We start from the raw sequence: 17,691 nt of genomic DNA on the forward strand, positions 1-17,691 counted from the left end.
CCTGGCTATTAACTTCATTAAGGATTAAAAAAAAAGCCCTGAAACATTGGAATGTGTCAGTAGTTGTCAATGTCAGTGTCCAGAACAAGCCCCTTGACTTCCAGATTCAGTGACCCCCCCCCATCCACAGCCCCTGTAATGTCCCTCTTTCTCCCCATGTTATAGTATGTTGTGTAGTGAGCTTGATTGCTTAATTTATTAGGTTTATGTCTACCCCACCTCATTCCAAGTTGAAAAGTAAGGCAACTTTAAGGCTTTCAAAGTCTTTTTTTTTTCTTTCCTTTTCTTCTTTTGGCTGCACAGCAGGATCTTAGTTCCCTGACCAGGGATCGAACCATGTTCCCTGCAGTGGAAGTCCAGAGTCCTAACCACTAGACCACCCGGGAATTCCCAAATTTTGCATTTCATGAGTTGAACCATGAATACTGGTAATTGCCTACATTAATAATGGTCATCTTTTCTGACTTCAAGGAATTCTTTGGTTCCTAACTTTTTCTCCTAATAATGTTTGAGTTTTTTCCACCTTACTTCCTTGCTGCTAGTGGGCTCTAGCTGGTGACAAAATAAATGAAGTTCTTGGTTCAATAACAACAGAAAAACTCAGAAGCCATCATGCTGAGTTTGACAGTTTCCTTTTATTACATATGGGTATAACTGTGAAGATATAGTCATTTTTTTTCTAGCAAAGTGTCATATTATTTCACAAAAAGCAACCAGTGACTTCACCTGAAGAAGCTTGGGAACCCCCTGCAAAAGCTCTAGCACTTCTTACATTGCGTTGTGGTGAATTATTGCATCTGTCTTCCAAAAGAGAGTGAGTTCCTTACAATCAGGAACTGTGCCAGAAAGTCTGATACAGCCTTACAATTACAAAATTTAACAGTCCATAACAATATAATAAAAGAAATAAGATGAGAATACTTTATATCCTAGGTGACATAGACAGTTACTTTCCTTGGGTAAGTGGCTGTTTTATGGTGTGACTTGTTGATCATGACACTTATTAGGATATTGTTTGCTTAAATAAACACAGTAACTTACATTTTGGCCTTGCTTTTACAGTCCTGCAAAAATGCTAAGGGTATTTATATTTACCCTTGCATTTTATGTCATACTCATTTGAAATTCCCAGTCCTTAACACAAGAACTGGCACATAGTGGGCGCTGAGTATTGGTTAAATATTTACTCTCTTCACCCACCGAGCAACATCATTAAATGTAGTAATTAAAGAAGTGGGTTTCCCCGTACCCTAAGCTTTTTTTCAGGGTAGAAAACAAAAGAAGGCAGGACTAAAGCAATTTACTGTCCTCCTTTTCTCCTTCCCTCCTCCTTTTAGGATCTCTGATCCCACAATTCATGCTAATGAACTCATATAAGCTGTTCTTAGCTCCTAAAGTAATTTCTTCCGAAGATGGAATAATAGGGACTGGATTGACTTTCTTTCATAAAAGTTAAAAATTAGATAAAACATGATTATTAGACATTGACTATCAGGCAGCCCAGGACAGTGACTCATGAGAAAGAGAAAATGGGTAAGATGAGTCCTGTAACTTCCCCAGTGTCCTGTCTGGGGAGGGTTTCCAGGCCACGGCACTGGGTAAAGGAACCCAGGTGGCATCTGGTAGTCTTCCTGAACTGAGCTGATGTTGCTGGGATGTAAAAGTAGCTACACTCGTGGGGGCAGAGCCAGAGAAGAGAGCGGTGCTGAGATAAATGCAAAACCCTGGAGAGTGTCTCCCTTGGCTCTTCAGCTGATACCCAGTCACTTCATGCGATAGGGAAGCTACCCACGTCCTGGGAGAGAACCAACCAAAAGGATTAGAGCTCACACAGGGCAGAGACTAGTTTGTGTTTCCACTTGTAAGAGTGCAAAAATCTTTACAATTCTGCAATATCAAGTGAAGTACTCAGGTGGGCATTGGGCAAAACTGACCCTAGACTAAAGACTGACAAAGCTTAAAATCAGACCTCAAGAGAATCAAACTATTAAACTATTCCTACAAGCAACCTAATTGTGTCCTAGACAGAGTTCAAAAATACAAAATATCCAGTACTCAATAATGTAAAGTTAGCAATGTCTGGAATCCAATCCAAAAGATTACTAGGCATACAAAGAAGAAGAAAAACACTACCCATTATAAGGACAAAAAAAAATCAATCAGTAGAAACAGACCCAGAAATGATACAAATGATAGAATTAGTAGAGAGGGATATTAAAAAGTTGTCACTATTCTGCATAATTTCAAGAAGGTAGAAGAAAGATTGAACATACTAAAGACAAGGAAGATATTTTTAAAAAATACCCAACTACTAGAGATGAAAGCTACAATGGTTGAAAATTTAAAAATACATTGGATAGGATTAATAAGTGATTAGACACTGCAGAAGGAAAGATTAGTGTGCTTGAAGACATAGCAATAGAAACTATCCTAAATAAAAACCAGAGATATCAAAGGACACTTAAAAAGTTTTGAAACAGCACCAATGAGCTGTGGAACCACTTAAAAGCAGCATATTCATAGGTAATTGGAGTCCCTGAAGGACGGGTAGGACATAGAGAATATGAAGTAATAGCTGCAATTATTCAAGATCAGCTTACCTACCTCCTGAGAAACCTGTATGCAGGTCAAGAAGAAGCGGTTAGAACCGGATATAGAAAAACAGACTGGTTCAAAATTGGGAAAAGAGTACTTCCAGGCTGTGTATTGTCACCCTGCTTTTTTAATTCATATGCAGAGTACATCATGTGAAATGCTGGGCTGGGTGACTCACAGCCAGAATCAGGATTGCTGGAAGAAATATCAACAGCCTCAAATATGCAAATGAGATCATTCTAATGACAGAAAGCAAAGATGAACTAAAGAGCCTCTTGATGAAGGTGAGAGAGGAGAGTGAAAAAGCTGGCTTAAAACTCATCATTCAAAAAACTAAGATCATGGCATCTGGTCCCATTACTTCATGGCGAATAGATGGGGGAAAAGTGGGAACAATGGCAGATTTTCTTATCTTGGGCTCCAAAATCACTGCGGATGGTGACTGAAGCCGTGAAATTAAAAGATACTTGAAGAAGAAGAAAAACTTCTTCTTAGAAGAAAAACTATGACAAACCTAGACAACCTATTAAAAATCAGAGACATCGCTTTGCCGACAAGGGTCTGTTACAGTCAAAGCTATGATTTTTCCTTAGAAAAAGACTCCTTAGAAGGAAAACTATGACAAACCTAGACAACCTATTAAAAATCAGAGACATAGCTTTGCCAACAAGGGTCCGTTTACAGTCAAAGCTATGATTTTTCCAGTAGTCACGTACGGATGTGAGAGTTGGATCATAAGAATGTTGAACACCAAAGAATTGACACTTTCAAACTGTGGTGCTGGAGAAGACTCTTGAGAGTCCCTTGGACAGCAAGGAGATCAAATCAGTCGATCCTAAAGGAAGTCAACCCTGAATATTCATTGGGAGGACTGATGCTGAAGCTCCAATATTTTGGCCACCTGATGGGAAGAGCTGACTCATTGAAAAAGACCCTGCTGCTGGGGAAAATTGAGGGCAGGAAGAGAAGGGGGCGAAAGAGCATGAGATGGCTAGATGGCATCACTAGCTCAATGGACATGCGTTTGAGCAAGCTCCAGGAGAAAGGGAAGAACAGGGAAGCCTGCTGTGCTGCAGTCCACAAGGTCACAAAGAGTCTGCCACCACTTAGCAACTGGACAACAAACAACAACAACAATGGCTGCAATTATTCTAAGTTGGAGGAAGATTATAAACTTACAGATCATGGAAATTTAATGAATCCCAAGCACAATAAGCATGAAGAAAATATTGCCAAGGCACATCATAATCAAAGGGCTTAAAACCAGTGATAAGGAGAAAAATCTTTGTATTGGGGGTGGGGGATGAGGGTGGGGAGGGGAGACCTGTTATGTACAAAAGGACAAAAGTAAGAACCACAGTAGAATTCTATTTAGAAACAGGGCAAGCAAGAAGCAGTACAGCAGTATCTTTGAAGAACCAAAAGAAAACAGGCTCATTGAAGAGGATTTTGAGCAAACTCCAGGAGAGAGTGACAGACGGGCAGCCTGGGACGCTGCCGTCCATGGTGTGGCAAGGCATTGGACACGACCTAGTGGCTGAATGACAGAACTATATATATCCAGTGAAATACATTTCAAAAATTCAGGCAAAATAAACATTTAAAGACATATGAAAGAATTCATCACCAGATCTGTACTTCAGAATATTCAAGGAGATCCTTCAGGAGCGGGGGAAATGATACCAGATGAAAATCTGAATTCAGTCAAAGGATTGAAGAGCACTGGAACTGGTAAATATATGGGTAAAAATAAAAGTGCCTACAGCTCATTATACCTTCAGAAATCACCTGAGAAGACTGCCCATGCCATAGCTCAGGACTGCTTAAATAAAGTTTCCTACTGATCCCTGTGCTAGCTCAGCACCTTTTAAAGGCAAATTTGTGAATGATTGGGAAATTATGACATATACTGATACTATACCAAATCAACACAAATAAAGCAAATGTCAGTAATTTTTTTTGTATGTTGGTAAGATAACCTGTTTTATTGATTCTTGATGATCTTTTAAAGTTTTAGCTTACTAGTCATCATTTTCACTAGATAATGTTTTTGGAAGAAGAGAAAACAGAAAAGCATATAAGGGAGAGAAGAGAATCATTTGTGATAGCAGTCACATATCAGATTTCATTTGGTGAATTATTTGAAATTCTGTGTTATGACTTTTAACGTTTTCTTCTGCTCCTAGGTTATAATGTCTTAAATCAGTAGAATTGATTTGCTTAGCTAGCTTTCCTGAAATTTGTTCTTGAAACCAACACATTTCTTGATATAAGAGCTCAGATTTTTTTCCTCCGATGTAAAAAAATATATATATATATATAGCCTACCATCTTCCTCTTTTATCTCTGGCTTGGCAGTCTTTAAAATCTTTCTGTATTCTTAATGAATATCAAACTGTCTGTAAGATATTTCTTCTGAGATAGCTGATGTAGGTTATTCTTGAGGCCACTGGACTGCTTGAAAATTTTCCAAGTATTTGATGTCCAGTATGTTTACGTAGAGTGAGCCTGACTTGAGCGTCTTGTGTTTCATGGATCGTCCCATCCTCTTTGTTTTATTAATTATATTGGGGTGGGGGCCGCTGCTTAGCTTGTTGGATCTTAGTTCCCTAACCTGGAATCAAACCCTGGCCCCAAACAGGGAAAGCCCAAAATCCAGCCACCCAATTTCCCTCCCAGAAGCAGCTGGTATTGCTGGTTATTTGTGCCTTATTTCAGGGTCTGGATACGTATACACACATTTTTATATATTTTCCCTCTACCCAACACTTCTGGTATCAATTATATTCACCCACACAATGGAGTGTTACACAGCCATTGAAAATAATGAGGCAGATGTGTAGAAACTGACTTGGAAAGGTATATGATCAAAGGAACAAGAAAGGTGTATACCTCTTTCGTTTCATTTTTTTTAATGCTTTAAATATAATTTCAGTACCATAAGATTCACCCTTTAAAGTGTACAGTTTTAGTGATTTGATTCCACAACATTTCCATCACCTTAAGAAGAAATCCCTGCTGTGTTGTGGGTGTGTTGGATCTTAGTTCCCCAATCAGGATCAAACTCATGCCCCCTGCGTGGTAAGTGTGGAGACTTAGCCCCTAACCGCTAGGGACGTCCCCTGCACTGGATAGTCTTATACACATACCATTTCACACTTGTGCAAGAATATTTATAGGACAAGCACATGCTAGGTGACATGATTCGTGCATTTAAAAATTTTAAAGTAGTTGTCCTCTCCAGGGATTATGCTCTCACTAAGTCAAGTCGCTCAGTCGTGTCCCACTCTTTGCAACTACATGGACTGTAGCCTACCAGACTCCTCTGTCCATGGGATTTTCCAGGCAAGAGTACTGGAGTGGGTTGCCATATGCTCTCACTACCTAGGTGTAAAAGTCCCTCTTTTCCATTTCCTGACTAGCATAGTCCTTAACCAAACTTTATCTTTGCCAATCTGACAAATAATCTTATCTCATTGTAATTTTCATTTGCATTCTGTTATCCTAAGTGAGGGTGATTACTTTTACATGTTTAGGGGTTACTTGTCTTTCCTTTTTTTGGACTGATTTTTCATACCCTTTGATTTTCTGCAGGGTAGCTGACCTTTTTAAAAATATGAGCTCTTTATGTATTAGGGAGAAAAGCTGCTTGTGATACGAACTGAATTTGTTTTCCCCACTTTTTGTTTTTTTATTTTTATTCATTTTTTTTCTTTTATCATGCAGAATTTTTAAAAATTTTTGTCATCAAATTTGGCAGACTTCTGCGTCTTGTGACATACTTAGCCTTTTCCTACTCCAAGATTATAAAACAAAATTCTCCCATATGTTTTTCTTAAACAGTAAATCTCTTCTCATCCCTCACCTGCCCCACCACGTTTAACTCTTAGATCCATCTGGAATTTATTTTTGTGTAAGATAGGAGGTATGGCTCCACCTTCTTTTCTCTAGAGGGCTAACGTTTTCTCCCACTGATTTGAAATGTCACTTTTACATTGTCTTCTTGATTAAGAACAGTGTGAGCAATTTTAAATATTAGCTTTCTTTCTTTAGGAGTGGTAGTCAGGGATTTCCCTGGTGGTCCGTGCTTAAAACGTTGCACTTCTAATGCATGGGGCGCTGATTCAATCTTGGATCAGGGAACCAAGAGCCCACGTGTGGCCAGGAAATAAAAATAAATTAATTTTTTTAAAAAAAAGTGGTAGTCAGGTGTCTGGGCAGTGCCTTCTGATCTCTTGGGGCACCTATAAGAACTGCAGTCCCCTTCTCTCCCTGCCAGATCCTACTGCTGCAAACTGCTATCACCCAGGGGATGTGTCTTACTCTAGTGTGTGAAACCAAGAAGTAGTTTGTAACCTCTGATCTAGGGACTTCCTCTTGGAAGAGGGGTGGCCAGAGGCCCATCTCGTGAATCCAGAGTCATTACTTTAATGAGGGCTTCAACAAGAGCCCAGAAGTAATGGGGGAATCTTTCCAAAGAAAACTCAGCTCTTCACTTTGGAGTCATTAGTTTCTATCCTCAGGTTGTCTTTCTGCTTTAGAATCCTAGTCAGTTTCTACACATTCACTGTGGTAGATTTACTCTGATGGGGCCATCTGTCCTCCTGGGGAAAGAAATAGCGGCTCGGGCTGCGTTGTGACTGTGTTGTGGCACCATGTGGAGCTGGGTGTGTAGAGGTAAGAGTCATCTCTTCTAATCTGAAAGTGTTTAGTCAGAAAAGAGTGTGGCCCTTTAAAAGGTAGAATTCTCAGAGTTGCCCTGACTATAAAGGCTCGTGGCATTCTACCCAAGGGGCGCTGGAGGAGAAGGTCTGTCTGGCAGGACTGATGCCGCGAGTAGGGTGGATGTCGCCAACAAGTGTTCTGTCGAGTGTCTGGGCAGCCCACTTGGTAGGGGAGGGTGTGCAGTGGCCTTTAACTTCATCCCTCTTGTACAGTTGTTCTTTTACTGGGTCTACTCAGGGAGCAGCTTGTCCCCGAGCTGTGGGGTGGCAGAGGCTGTCTGTGCTTGAAAGTCTTGGTGGCGGTGACACTCGGGAGGAGCCACTGGTGCCTCCTTCCTCTCAGGGTGTGTGTTACCCTGGGGCATCTCGTGCGCTGGAGGAGCTGATACAGGTGTTAGGGGAACCAGGGAGAGGTGTGAAAGGGTTCTGCCCTGATGCAGGCTGTTTTTCACATACATTTAGTTCGTTCTGAAAACTGTTAGACACTTAAAAAATGAATTTACAGAGGATACAGCGGAGCTCCATTTAAATAGTCATGTTGAAGTAAAGAAATAATATGCATTTTATAGGCTTAATTGTACATCATAATTGGCTAATGTAGTCCATGTGATTGTGATGTCTGGGAGACCAGCCCAGGGAACAGTAATGAGCAACAGCTAATGTGGCTCCCCATGTTAAATGTCAGGATTTAAGGGCGGACCTTCACACAAGTTTCTAGCATATCTACTTGATGATAGTTTTCCAGTTTCTCCTTCCTGTCCCTTTTCACCCCTCAAAAGCCATGTGAGTAAAGTCATCCTAGCATGCCCCTGGGTGACTCAACCTCTGAGTCCTAGACACAGATTTCACTTGGCCCGTGCTCCTCCCACAGTTGTGGCCATGGCTGTTAGCGTTGGATAAGCTGTCTGCACTGACCTCCTCCTGTCCCCCATCAGCTCTCCTCTCCACCAATGATCCACTCAGAGGATCCACCAGCAGCTGAACCCTGTCACCCACCAACGCGGAGGTCCCACATGGGGGGATACTTACCCCTTCCAGACCCTTCCTGAGGAAAGCAAGTTTCCTTCCATGTGGCAGGAGTAATTTTTATATTTGTTTGGCCTTGTGACCGATGGGATGGGAAGTTGGGGGGGAAGTGGAGAGGAGATGGCAGTTTTAACCGAGAAAAAAAAACCTTAGTAGAAACTCTGCCTTCTTCGGGCGTGTCCCTCTTCTGGGCATCTCTTCAGGATTTCATTCCTCCGTCCAACTGCCGTTCACAACTGCCCTTTCCAACGGCTCCAGAACTCTTGGCCTGGGCATTCTGTGATGTAAATTATTCCACGCATGGCTCGAAATGGGTGCGAAGCAATGTTGCCAGGTGTCGGATCACTAGTGTAAGTTTCCTGGATCTCGGGGGAGGGAGGAGAAAGAAAAGGGGGAGAACCGCTCTTGGAATTTGTACAGTTGTTATTGTTTCAGCCAGAACACAGCGATTGTGCTGGCTGAGCTGGATGCTCTCGATGGCTGGGGAGAGAGGGAGCTCTGGGCTTAGAGCTGGGGTGAACTGGGAGTTGAGAGTTTCTACTTTAAAGATTCTAGTGTTAGGATGTACACTGTTTACAACTGAACAGTTGGCATTGCTTCTGGGAGGGAGGAACTTGGGACCTTCAGTGCCAAGCCTGTCACAGTACTGCCTGGGGCAGTGGTGCCTCTTCTGTCTCCAAAAGTAGGGAGAATTGACTTTTCTGTTTTCCTAAAGATAGCGAAAATATGGCTAGAAATCTGGATTGCTCACCAGGTTTGGAAACATCTAGTCACAAAATTCAAAGACCTCTGTATGCACGGATTTTTTTAAAAACAAAACTGTGATTGCTCCTCTTGTTCACTATACTTTTTGAGGAAGTTACTGTTCCTGGTTTACTGGCCCTTTGGGGAATTGCATGTGAAGGGTTGCTGCCAACCCCCTTAGATTTGTCTGGATTCCTTTTTGACTTGTCAGTTAAGGATTTGTGTTCAATAAAAACAATTTAAATTGAATACTTGATCTCTTGAATGACCACAAAAATTTAAAAATCACATTCATAATAAGCAATTAGAGGGAAGTGCACATGAATTACAGTTATTTACCTAGGAAAGTATAAGGTATATTTTTGTGTTGCGTTGATGCTGGTGGCTTTAATCTGCTGTGCTGAAACAGTGCTTTCTCATTCCTTCTCTTTATAGTTGTCATGGATGATGATGACGACTCGTGTCTCCTTGATCTTATTGGGTAAGACGCTCATTCCAGGACTGGGGTGAATTGAATGTGTGAGGTCTGCTGTACTGAAACAACCTAATAAGCACCTTGAAACCAAGTGGGTTTTTAAAATAAAAATTAAATAATCATCAGAGGTATAGTAGAAATATATAGGTATAGTAGGAAAGTATAATATACCTACCTATAGGTATTTATAGGTATAGTAGGAAGACAAAGTGACATGGATTAACATAGGAGTCATCATTAGGTAATCCGTTATTAAATTCATTTTCTAAGAAATCCTAGGAGGCCGAAATGAGTGATAGTAGGAAATGAAATGACAGCAAAACAAAACAGACAAAAACTACTAATAGTTTTAAAACAAGGAGAGGATTTTACTTGAGCTAATATGTCATTTTCTTTTTACCCTAGTAAAAGTGAACTCTAAATGTAAGTAATGTATTTATTTGCTGTTGTCTCTGTTTGGTGGTTGTTTTCTAGAGACCCACAAGCATTGAACTATTTTCTACATGGACCTAGTAATAAATCGGTGAGTAATACTCAGGCTGTCACAGTCATACATTTTGTTTCTTCTTTTACAGTCCAAGTGATCATTTTTTTGAATTTGTACCTTTGCAGAGCAATGAGGACTTGACTAATGCAGGATATTCTGCAGCCAATTCAAATTCGATTTTCGCCAACTCTAGTGTGAGTATTGGAAACTGCAGTGATCAGGTGTTTCTGTCTCATTGATGCCTGGTGACTGGAAGCTATAATTGCTTTTGGATCATGATGGGAATCCTCACTTCATCTTTTGCAGTTGCCACAAGAGGAAAAATCTATTGAATTATGTTGACAGTTTCTACTTTTAACTTAGCCTATTAAGATTTTTACTTTACTATTTTCCTAAGCTTTCAATTTTCTTTCTAAAATGCCATGGACACATAACCTGAGAAACTTAGAGTCTTTTGAACACTGTTACATAAGCTTTAAGAAAAAATCCTTCTGAATTATGGTTATGTTCTCATCCTTTTCATCTTAAACAAGGAAAAAGATCATAGTAACTGATACCTATTAAGCACTCAGTATGTTCTTGGCACTGAGAGCTTAACAAATATCAACCTCACTAACCGTTACAATAATTCCGTGAAGTATATAGTAGGTTCTATTAGTATCCATAATTGAAGATGAGGGAACTGAAGATTGGTACTTACTGAGTATTACACAGCCAGGAGTTGCAGAGCTTGGAATTGAACCCAGGCCACCAGGTTCCTTAAACCCTAGGAGCATCTAGACAAGAAATCTGACCTCCAGGACAGGTGAGTCCTGCCTGGAAACTGTATCCAGATGGCTGTGTTTAAGCCCGTGTTACTTTAATCTCTTAACTGCTTTGTTCTCCATGGATGATAGTCTAGAGTCCCAAGTTTGAATCCTTGCTCTGCCACTTTCTAGCTCTGTAACCTTGCTTATATCACTAAATCTCTATGAGGCTCAGGTTCTTTATTTGTAAATCCAGGAGAATGATAGATCTACCTCATAGGCTGGTTAAGATGAATGGAACTAGTCCATGGGCACACTGTTCAGTTAATGTCAACTTATCATCATCATCATCAGGATCTTTATTTTCTTCATCCATAATATGGAGTACCATTGGAGTAACATTTAGAAAGTTCTTGGGAATGTACAATTCTTTAACGTATTTGAGTGTATACAAAGTATGTCAGATCATAACATGTAAGACTCCTCCACATGCTAGGGGTGGCTTTAAAGTCACAACACTATCTCCTGTAAGGCTTGTGAATCAGTAGCAATTTTGAAATTCATTCTGAGTGGGCAATAACTGCATGCATGCCTGTAACCCATAAAGGAGGTATTTAGCCTGTTTCCCAACACTAATGATTTTTACTCACCAGCTCTCCCACTTCCATGTGAGTATTAATTCTAACTCTTCAGGCTGCTTCATTCAGGGTGTATTTTTGGGGAACTTGGATTGTGTCATGGCAGTAGAAATATTTTAAAAGCTTTGAAAAATATGAAATTTTAAACCCATGGTCTGTTAATTTGTGCACTGTGAAAACATCACCACTCAGGAGATAATCCACTGTTGCCTTGACCTTTCTCTGCAGAAACAAGCAAACAAACCTCCTTGGTTTCAGTGGCTTTTCCCCACTTCGTTTCAAATGACTTCAAGTTCTAATTGGGTGTCAGGTGAACTAGTCTTGCTTTTCTACCTGGTTCTTCCCGTCTTTTAGCCCCCAGAACACCATACCTTACTAACCTACGTCTGAGAATTTCTAGGGTTTTGAAAACTGGACTGTTCATTCTTCTTCTTCTTCTTTTTTTTTTTTTCCAGTCACACTGTGTGGCTTGCAGGATCTTAGTTCCCCAATCAGGGATTGAACCCAGGTCCTGGCAGTGCTGGACCACCAAGGAATCCCTGGATTGTTTATTCTTGACTGATCTATTTTTAAATGTTTTTCTTCACCTTTTAACATTTTTAATTATGTTACAATATATATAACAACAAGTTTACCATCCTAACCATTTTTAAGTATACAGCTTGGTAGTGTTAAGTATATTCACATTGCCTTCACCCTGTGTTAAATAACTATTGATTTCATTTTTCTTTCTTTTATAATCTTGTCATATCCCATGATAAACTTCTGGCCCAGTGGAGTGTCTCTGATTTATCAGTAACCGTGCTCAGTTCTCTACATATGCCTGTTTTGTTGTCTCTAATTGGAATGCCCAGACCTTAAGGACTCATTACGGACAGACACTAATGCACAAGGGAGCACTTGACAGGTGGTGACCGACTTTTACTCTTGAATAGGACACTGATACAGTTTTTAAAGCATCATAATGAGCTGATTACTTCTAAGAAATCAAATGCCCATTCGCTCATTTCACATGGGAAGCTTCTTTTCATCCAGACTGATCTTGCCTGGACTGGGACAGGTTAGCACTAGGGGAGTTCTGAGAAACCTTGAAAGTCAAGGCTGAATCTGAGACACCTTCGGGACATCTAGTAGAACCACACTCAGAACTCCCAAAATTCACGTCTCCTCCTGTGGTACAATGAACTAGACACTGCTGTCTTCTGGATACACACATACCCTAGGCTGAGTCCCATTCAAGCTTTGGACTTGGGAGCAATCCTGAAAAAATAATGCCTGTGCCACTGTCTCAAAGAATAAAGCTACTCAGGTAGCCATGAGTATGTTTGCATTATTGATCTGTTCCCTATAAAATAATTTACCAGAGCAATGAATGCTTATACTTACCAAAAAAGAAAAAACAAACTTAAACATCATCACTAAGGAAATCAAGTATCAGAATAAGATAAGCAGTTTGGAGAGTTGAGTCTAAAAAGCAGACTGTTATGCTTTATTCATATTCAAAAGTGAGATTCATTTTTTGTTTAAGAATCTCTTTCAGAGGTGAGATATGCCGTGTAACCTCCCGCTTATTTTTTTAGAATGCTGATCCTAAGTCAGCCCTCAAAGCTGTAAGCAGCCAGCTTGGAGAAGGGCCCAGTGATGGACTGCCACTTTCAAGTAGCCTTCAGTTTCTCGAAGATGAACTTGAGTCTTCTCCTCTTCCTGATCTCAGTGAGGACCAACCTTTCGACATTCTTCAGAAATCCTTGCAGGAGGCCAATATCACCGAACAGACATTGGCAGAAGAGGCATATCTGGACGCCAGTATAGGTTCGAGCCAACAGTTTGCACAAGCTCAGCTTCATCCCTCTTCATCAGCATCCTTTACTCAGGCTTCTAATGTTTCTAATTACTCAGGTCAGACACTGCAGCCTATCGGGGTGACTCATGTGCCTGTTGGCACGTCGTTTGCAAGCAATACGGTGGGTGTGCACCATGGCTTTATGCACCACGTGGGGATCAGTGTGCCCAGCCAGCATTTGTCTAATAGCAGCCAGATTAGTGGTTCTGGTCAAATACAGTTAATTGGGTCATTTGGTAATCAACCTTCCATGATGACTATTAATAACCTAGATGGATCACAAATAATACTAAAGGGTAGTGGGCAGCAAGCCCCCTCAAATGTGAGTGGAGGGCTTCTCGTTCACAGACAGACTCCTAATGGCAACTCCTTGTTTGGGAACTCCAGTTCCAGCCCAGTAGCACAGCCTGTTACTGTTCCGTTTAACAGCACAAATTTCCAAACATCTTTACCTGTGCATAACATCATCATACAAAGGGGTCTTGCACCAAATTCAAATAAAGTCCCAGTTAATATCCAGCCAAAGCCTATCCAGATGGGTCAGCAAAACACATACAATGTGAACAACTTGGGAATACAACAGCACCATGTTCAGCAAGGGATCTCGTTTGCCTCTGCAAGCTCACCCCAGGGCTCAGTGGTTGGTCCGCACATGTCGGTGAACATCGTAAACCAACAGAACACGAGGAAGCCCGTCACCTCGCAGGCTGTGAGCAGCGCCGGGGGCAGTATCGTTATTCATTCTCCCATGGGCCAGCCTCACACACCCCAGAGTCAGTTCCTCATACCTACAAGCCTTTCTGTCAGTTCCAACTCGGTACACCACGTCCAGACCATCAATGGGCAGCTTCTTCAGACTCAGCCCTCTCAGCTCATTTCCGGCCAGGTGGCCTCAGAGCATGTCATGTTGAACAGAAACTCTTCCAACATGCTCAGGACCAATCAACCATATTCTGGACAGATGCTGAACAACCAGAGTGCCGCCGTCCAGTTAGTGTCTGGGCAGACATTCGCCGCCTCCGGAAGCCCGGTGATTGTCAACCACGCCTCTCCTCAGATCGTCGGCGGACAGGTGCCTTTGCAGCAGGCATCACCCACCGTCTTGCACCTGTCCCCTGGGCAGAGCAGCGTCTCCCAAGGAAGACCTGGCTTCACCACCATGCCCTCGGTGACAAGCATGGCAGGACCTAGTCGGTTCCCTGTTGTCAGTTCGTCCAGCACTGCCCATCCTAGTCTTGGGTCTGTGGTTCAGTCTGGTGCATCAGGATCAAACTTTACGGGAGATCAGCTGCCCCAGCCCAACAGGACTCCAGGACCGGTCAGTGTATCCCATCGTCTTCCAGTTCCTTCTTCCAAGTCTACCAGCACCTTCAGTAACACACCTGGAGTAGGAAGCCAGCAACAGTTCTTCTGTCAGGTAACGTTCCCTTTATCAAACAAATGCTTGGGTGATTACGGAATGGAAGAATGGAATATGTATTTGTAAGAATATAATTTTCATCCTAGGTTCCCAATTTATTATCTTAAGATGTTCAACTTATGATTGATTGCCTTTTTTCTTCTTAGTTAAAATGTTCTATCCTGCATAGCCTTGTGGTTTAGGGTGGAGACTTCATGGATTTCAATCTAGGCTGTATGACTGGGAACAAGTCTTACCTTACCTAACCTCTCTAGACTTAAGTTTTTCCATCAGTATAATGGAGTTTATATTAATAATACTACCATCCCACATAGTCATTGAGAAAGTTAAGTGAAATAATCTGTATAAAGCGCTTAGCATGGTCCCTGGCAAGTGGCAAACACTCAGCTCAGATGTGCTTAGCTCATCATGTCCAACTCTTTGCAACCTGGACTGTTAGCCGGCCTCTGTCCATGGGATTTTTCAAGCCAGAATACTGGAGTGGGTTGTCATTTTCCTCCTCCAGGGGATCAAAGAGCCAATATTAATACATATACTTGGTGGAATGTGTTATAGGCATTTACAAGGAAAGATTATTTCAGATTATTTACTTACATCATGGGGCTCAGACAGTAAAGAATCTTCCTGCAGTGTGGGAGACCTGGGTTCAATCCCTGGGTTGGGAAGATCCGCTGGAGAAGGGAATGGCAACCCACTCCAGTATTCTTGCCTGGAGAATGCTATGGGCAGAGGAGCCTGTCAGGTTACAGTCCATGGGGTCGCAAAGAGTCGGACACGAATGAGTGACTAACACTTTGGCTTCCCTCTCACTTGCATCATATAGTAGCCACTAGGTCCTATGACTATGGACTGGGTAGAGAAGTCGTGGCTGTTTCTTGGATGCCAACTGGAAAGGCTCAGGGACCCACTGAGACTCAGCAGTGGGTAACTGGCCTGCACAGAGGGATGCATACAGAGGGAAGGATACAGGGCAGTGGATTGGACCAAGTACTTGAGCCTGTTCTTACCAGGCTGCTTGCAGATGAATGACCAGGCAGTCAGTTACACCATGTGAAGATGATATTCCTGAAAAGCATTTCAAACATTTGTCAGCTGTAGTCCCTCACCCCATCTGCCAATCTTTGAACTCCTACGGCTTTTGGCTCTCGCTCATTCTGAGAATGTTCTGTAGCTCCAGTTCCATACCCTACCTTCCCGCTGTGGTCTACCCTCTCAACACCTCCATTTTCCCAGCCTTTCTTCTCCACATTTAGAAGAACTCAAAAACTTCTCTCTACCACGTAGGTCAGTATTTTTTAAACTGTATACCTTTGACTTAGTAATTCCATTAAGAATCCTAAGGAAACAGATTATTTATGATTAAGGATGTTCAGTGTACTCTTTTGGTATCAAAACTGTTTGTGTGTTTTGTTTGTTAAATTTTATTTATATTTATTTGGCTGTCCCACGTCTTAATTGTGGCATGCCAGATCTTCAATCTTAGTTCTGACATGTGGGATCTAGTTCCCTGAACAAGGATCAAACCCAGGACCCCTGCATTGGGAGCGAGGAATATTAGCCACTGAACCAGGGAAGTCCCTCTCTGTGTTTTGAAATAATAGACTTATAGAAAAATTAAAGTTGTGAGAATAGTGTAAAGAATTCTCATGTACCCTTCACCAAAATTCTCCAAATGTTAACTTTTTACCCCATTTGTTTTATTCTTCTCTCTCTCTCTGTTTCACACAAACACATACACAAACACACACACAGAGTTTTGAAGAGTAAATTGCAGGCGTGATGCCTCTTGACCCCTACATACTTCAGTCTTAACAGGTTTATTTCTTGAAGTCAGGGGCATTCCCCTACATAACCACAGTACTGTTATCAAAACCGAGAAGTCAGCATTATTACAATATTACTATTAAATCTACAGACTTTTTTCTGTGTAGTTCATTTTCCCAATAATGTCCCTTACGGCAAGAGAGAATAAAATTTGTTTTGTTTTGTTTTTATGGTCCAGGATCCAACCTAGGATCACTGCCTAATTCTGTTGTCATGTCTTTAAATCTGAAACAGTTTCCTCATCTTTTATGACCTTGACTTTTTGAAGAGTACAAATCAGTTATTTTATTGAGTGTCCTTCAATTTGAGTTTCTCTAATGTTTCCTCATGATGAAATTCAGGTTATACATTTTTGGTGGCCTTCCCTGGTGGCAAAGAATCTGCCTACCAATGCAGTAGATGTGGGTTTGATCCCTGGTTCAGGAAGATCCCCTGGAGAAGGAAACAGCAACCCACTCTGGTATACTTGCCTGGGAAATCTCATGGACAGAGGTTATAATATATGGGGTCTCAAAGAGTCAGACTCAACTGAACAACTAAACAGCAACACAGTTTTGATAGGATTCCACAGAAGTGGTGTGTGTGTCCTCATGGGGTGGACTTGTCCCATTGCTGGTGGTGTTCACGTTCAGCACTTGCTTAAGATGGGGTCTGCTTCATGTGGTGTCTGATGTATCATTAGTAAGCTTCTTTGGGCAGCTACACTGAGATTATGTAGATATCGTTTCTTGTCAAACTTGAACAAACTAGTTTAAGCTTTCATTGATAATTCCTGACCGAATCAGTTGTTACTCAGTCAGCTGTTACTGTGATGGTCACCACATAGAGACTTTCTAATTCCATCAAGTTTATTCTACCTTAATTGTTAGCATTCTTCTCTAAGGAAGAATTTTCCTGTTTCTCCCTTTTACTTCTATCAGTATAGACGCATAGATTCTCATTTAATGAGTTAAAATTGTTGCAATAAAAAAAAATTGTTGCAATCATTTATTTTGATGCTCAAATTGGTTTTTTTAAATTATTTTTTAAAATGAAACTTGAGATTATATGCTCTTTTTTTTTTTTTTTTTTTTTCACTTTGATGCTTAGGTTTCTTTGGGTTTATATGTTTATTTAATTTTTTGGTTGCATGGCATGTGGGATCTTAGTTCCCTGACAAGGGGTTAAAC

The 17,691-nt window shown here is 41.2% G+C and overlaps 1 protein-coding gene across 5 annotated transcripts in view; it reads left to right on the forward strand.

The window, feature by feature from the left end:
• The window catches only part of BICRAL (BICRA like chromatin remodeling complex associated protein), a 100,369-nt gene that overhangs the window by 56,303 nt on the left and 26,375 nt on the right, over positions 1–17,691 (forward strand). For 3 of the 5 annotated variants that reach the window (XM_043449377.1, XM_043449376.1, XM_043449378.1), the window contains 4 exons: positions 9,525–9,570; positions 10,039–10,087; positions 10,177–10,245; positions 13,016–14,695. In XM_043449377.1, the coding sequence (XP_043305312.1) occupies positions 9,530–9,570; positions 10,039–10,087; positions 10,177–10,245; positions 13,016–14,695 (1,839 nt within the window). In that variant the 5' untranslated portion in view covers positions 9,525–9,529. Of the gene's footprint in view, positions 1–7,135; positions 8,696–9,524; positions 9,571–10,038; positions 10,088–10,176; positions 10,246–13,015; positions 14,696–17,691 lie in introns of those variants that run through there. The other 2 variants (XM_043449379.1, XM_043449375.1) reach the window with 2 other exon arrangements.

Source organism: Cervus canadensis, chromosome 28 (genome assembly GCF_019320065.1).
Source record: "Cervus canadensis isolate Bull #8, Minnesota chromosome 28, ASM1932006v1, whole genome shotgun sequence".
Lineage (NCBI taxonomy): Eukaryota > Metazoa > Chordata > Mammalia > Artiodactyla > Cervidae > Cervus > Cervus canadensis.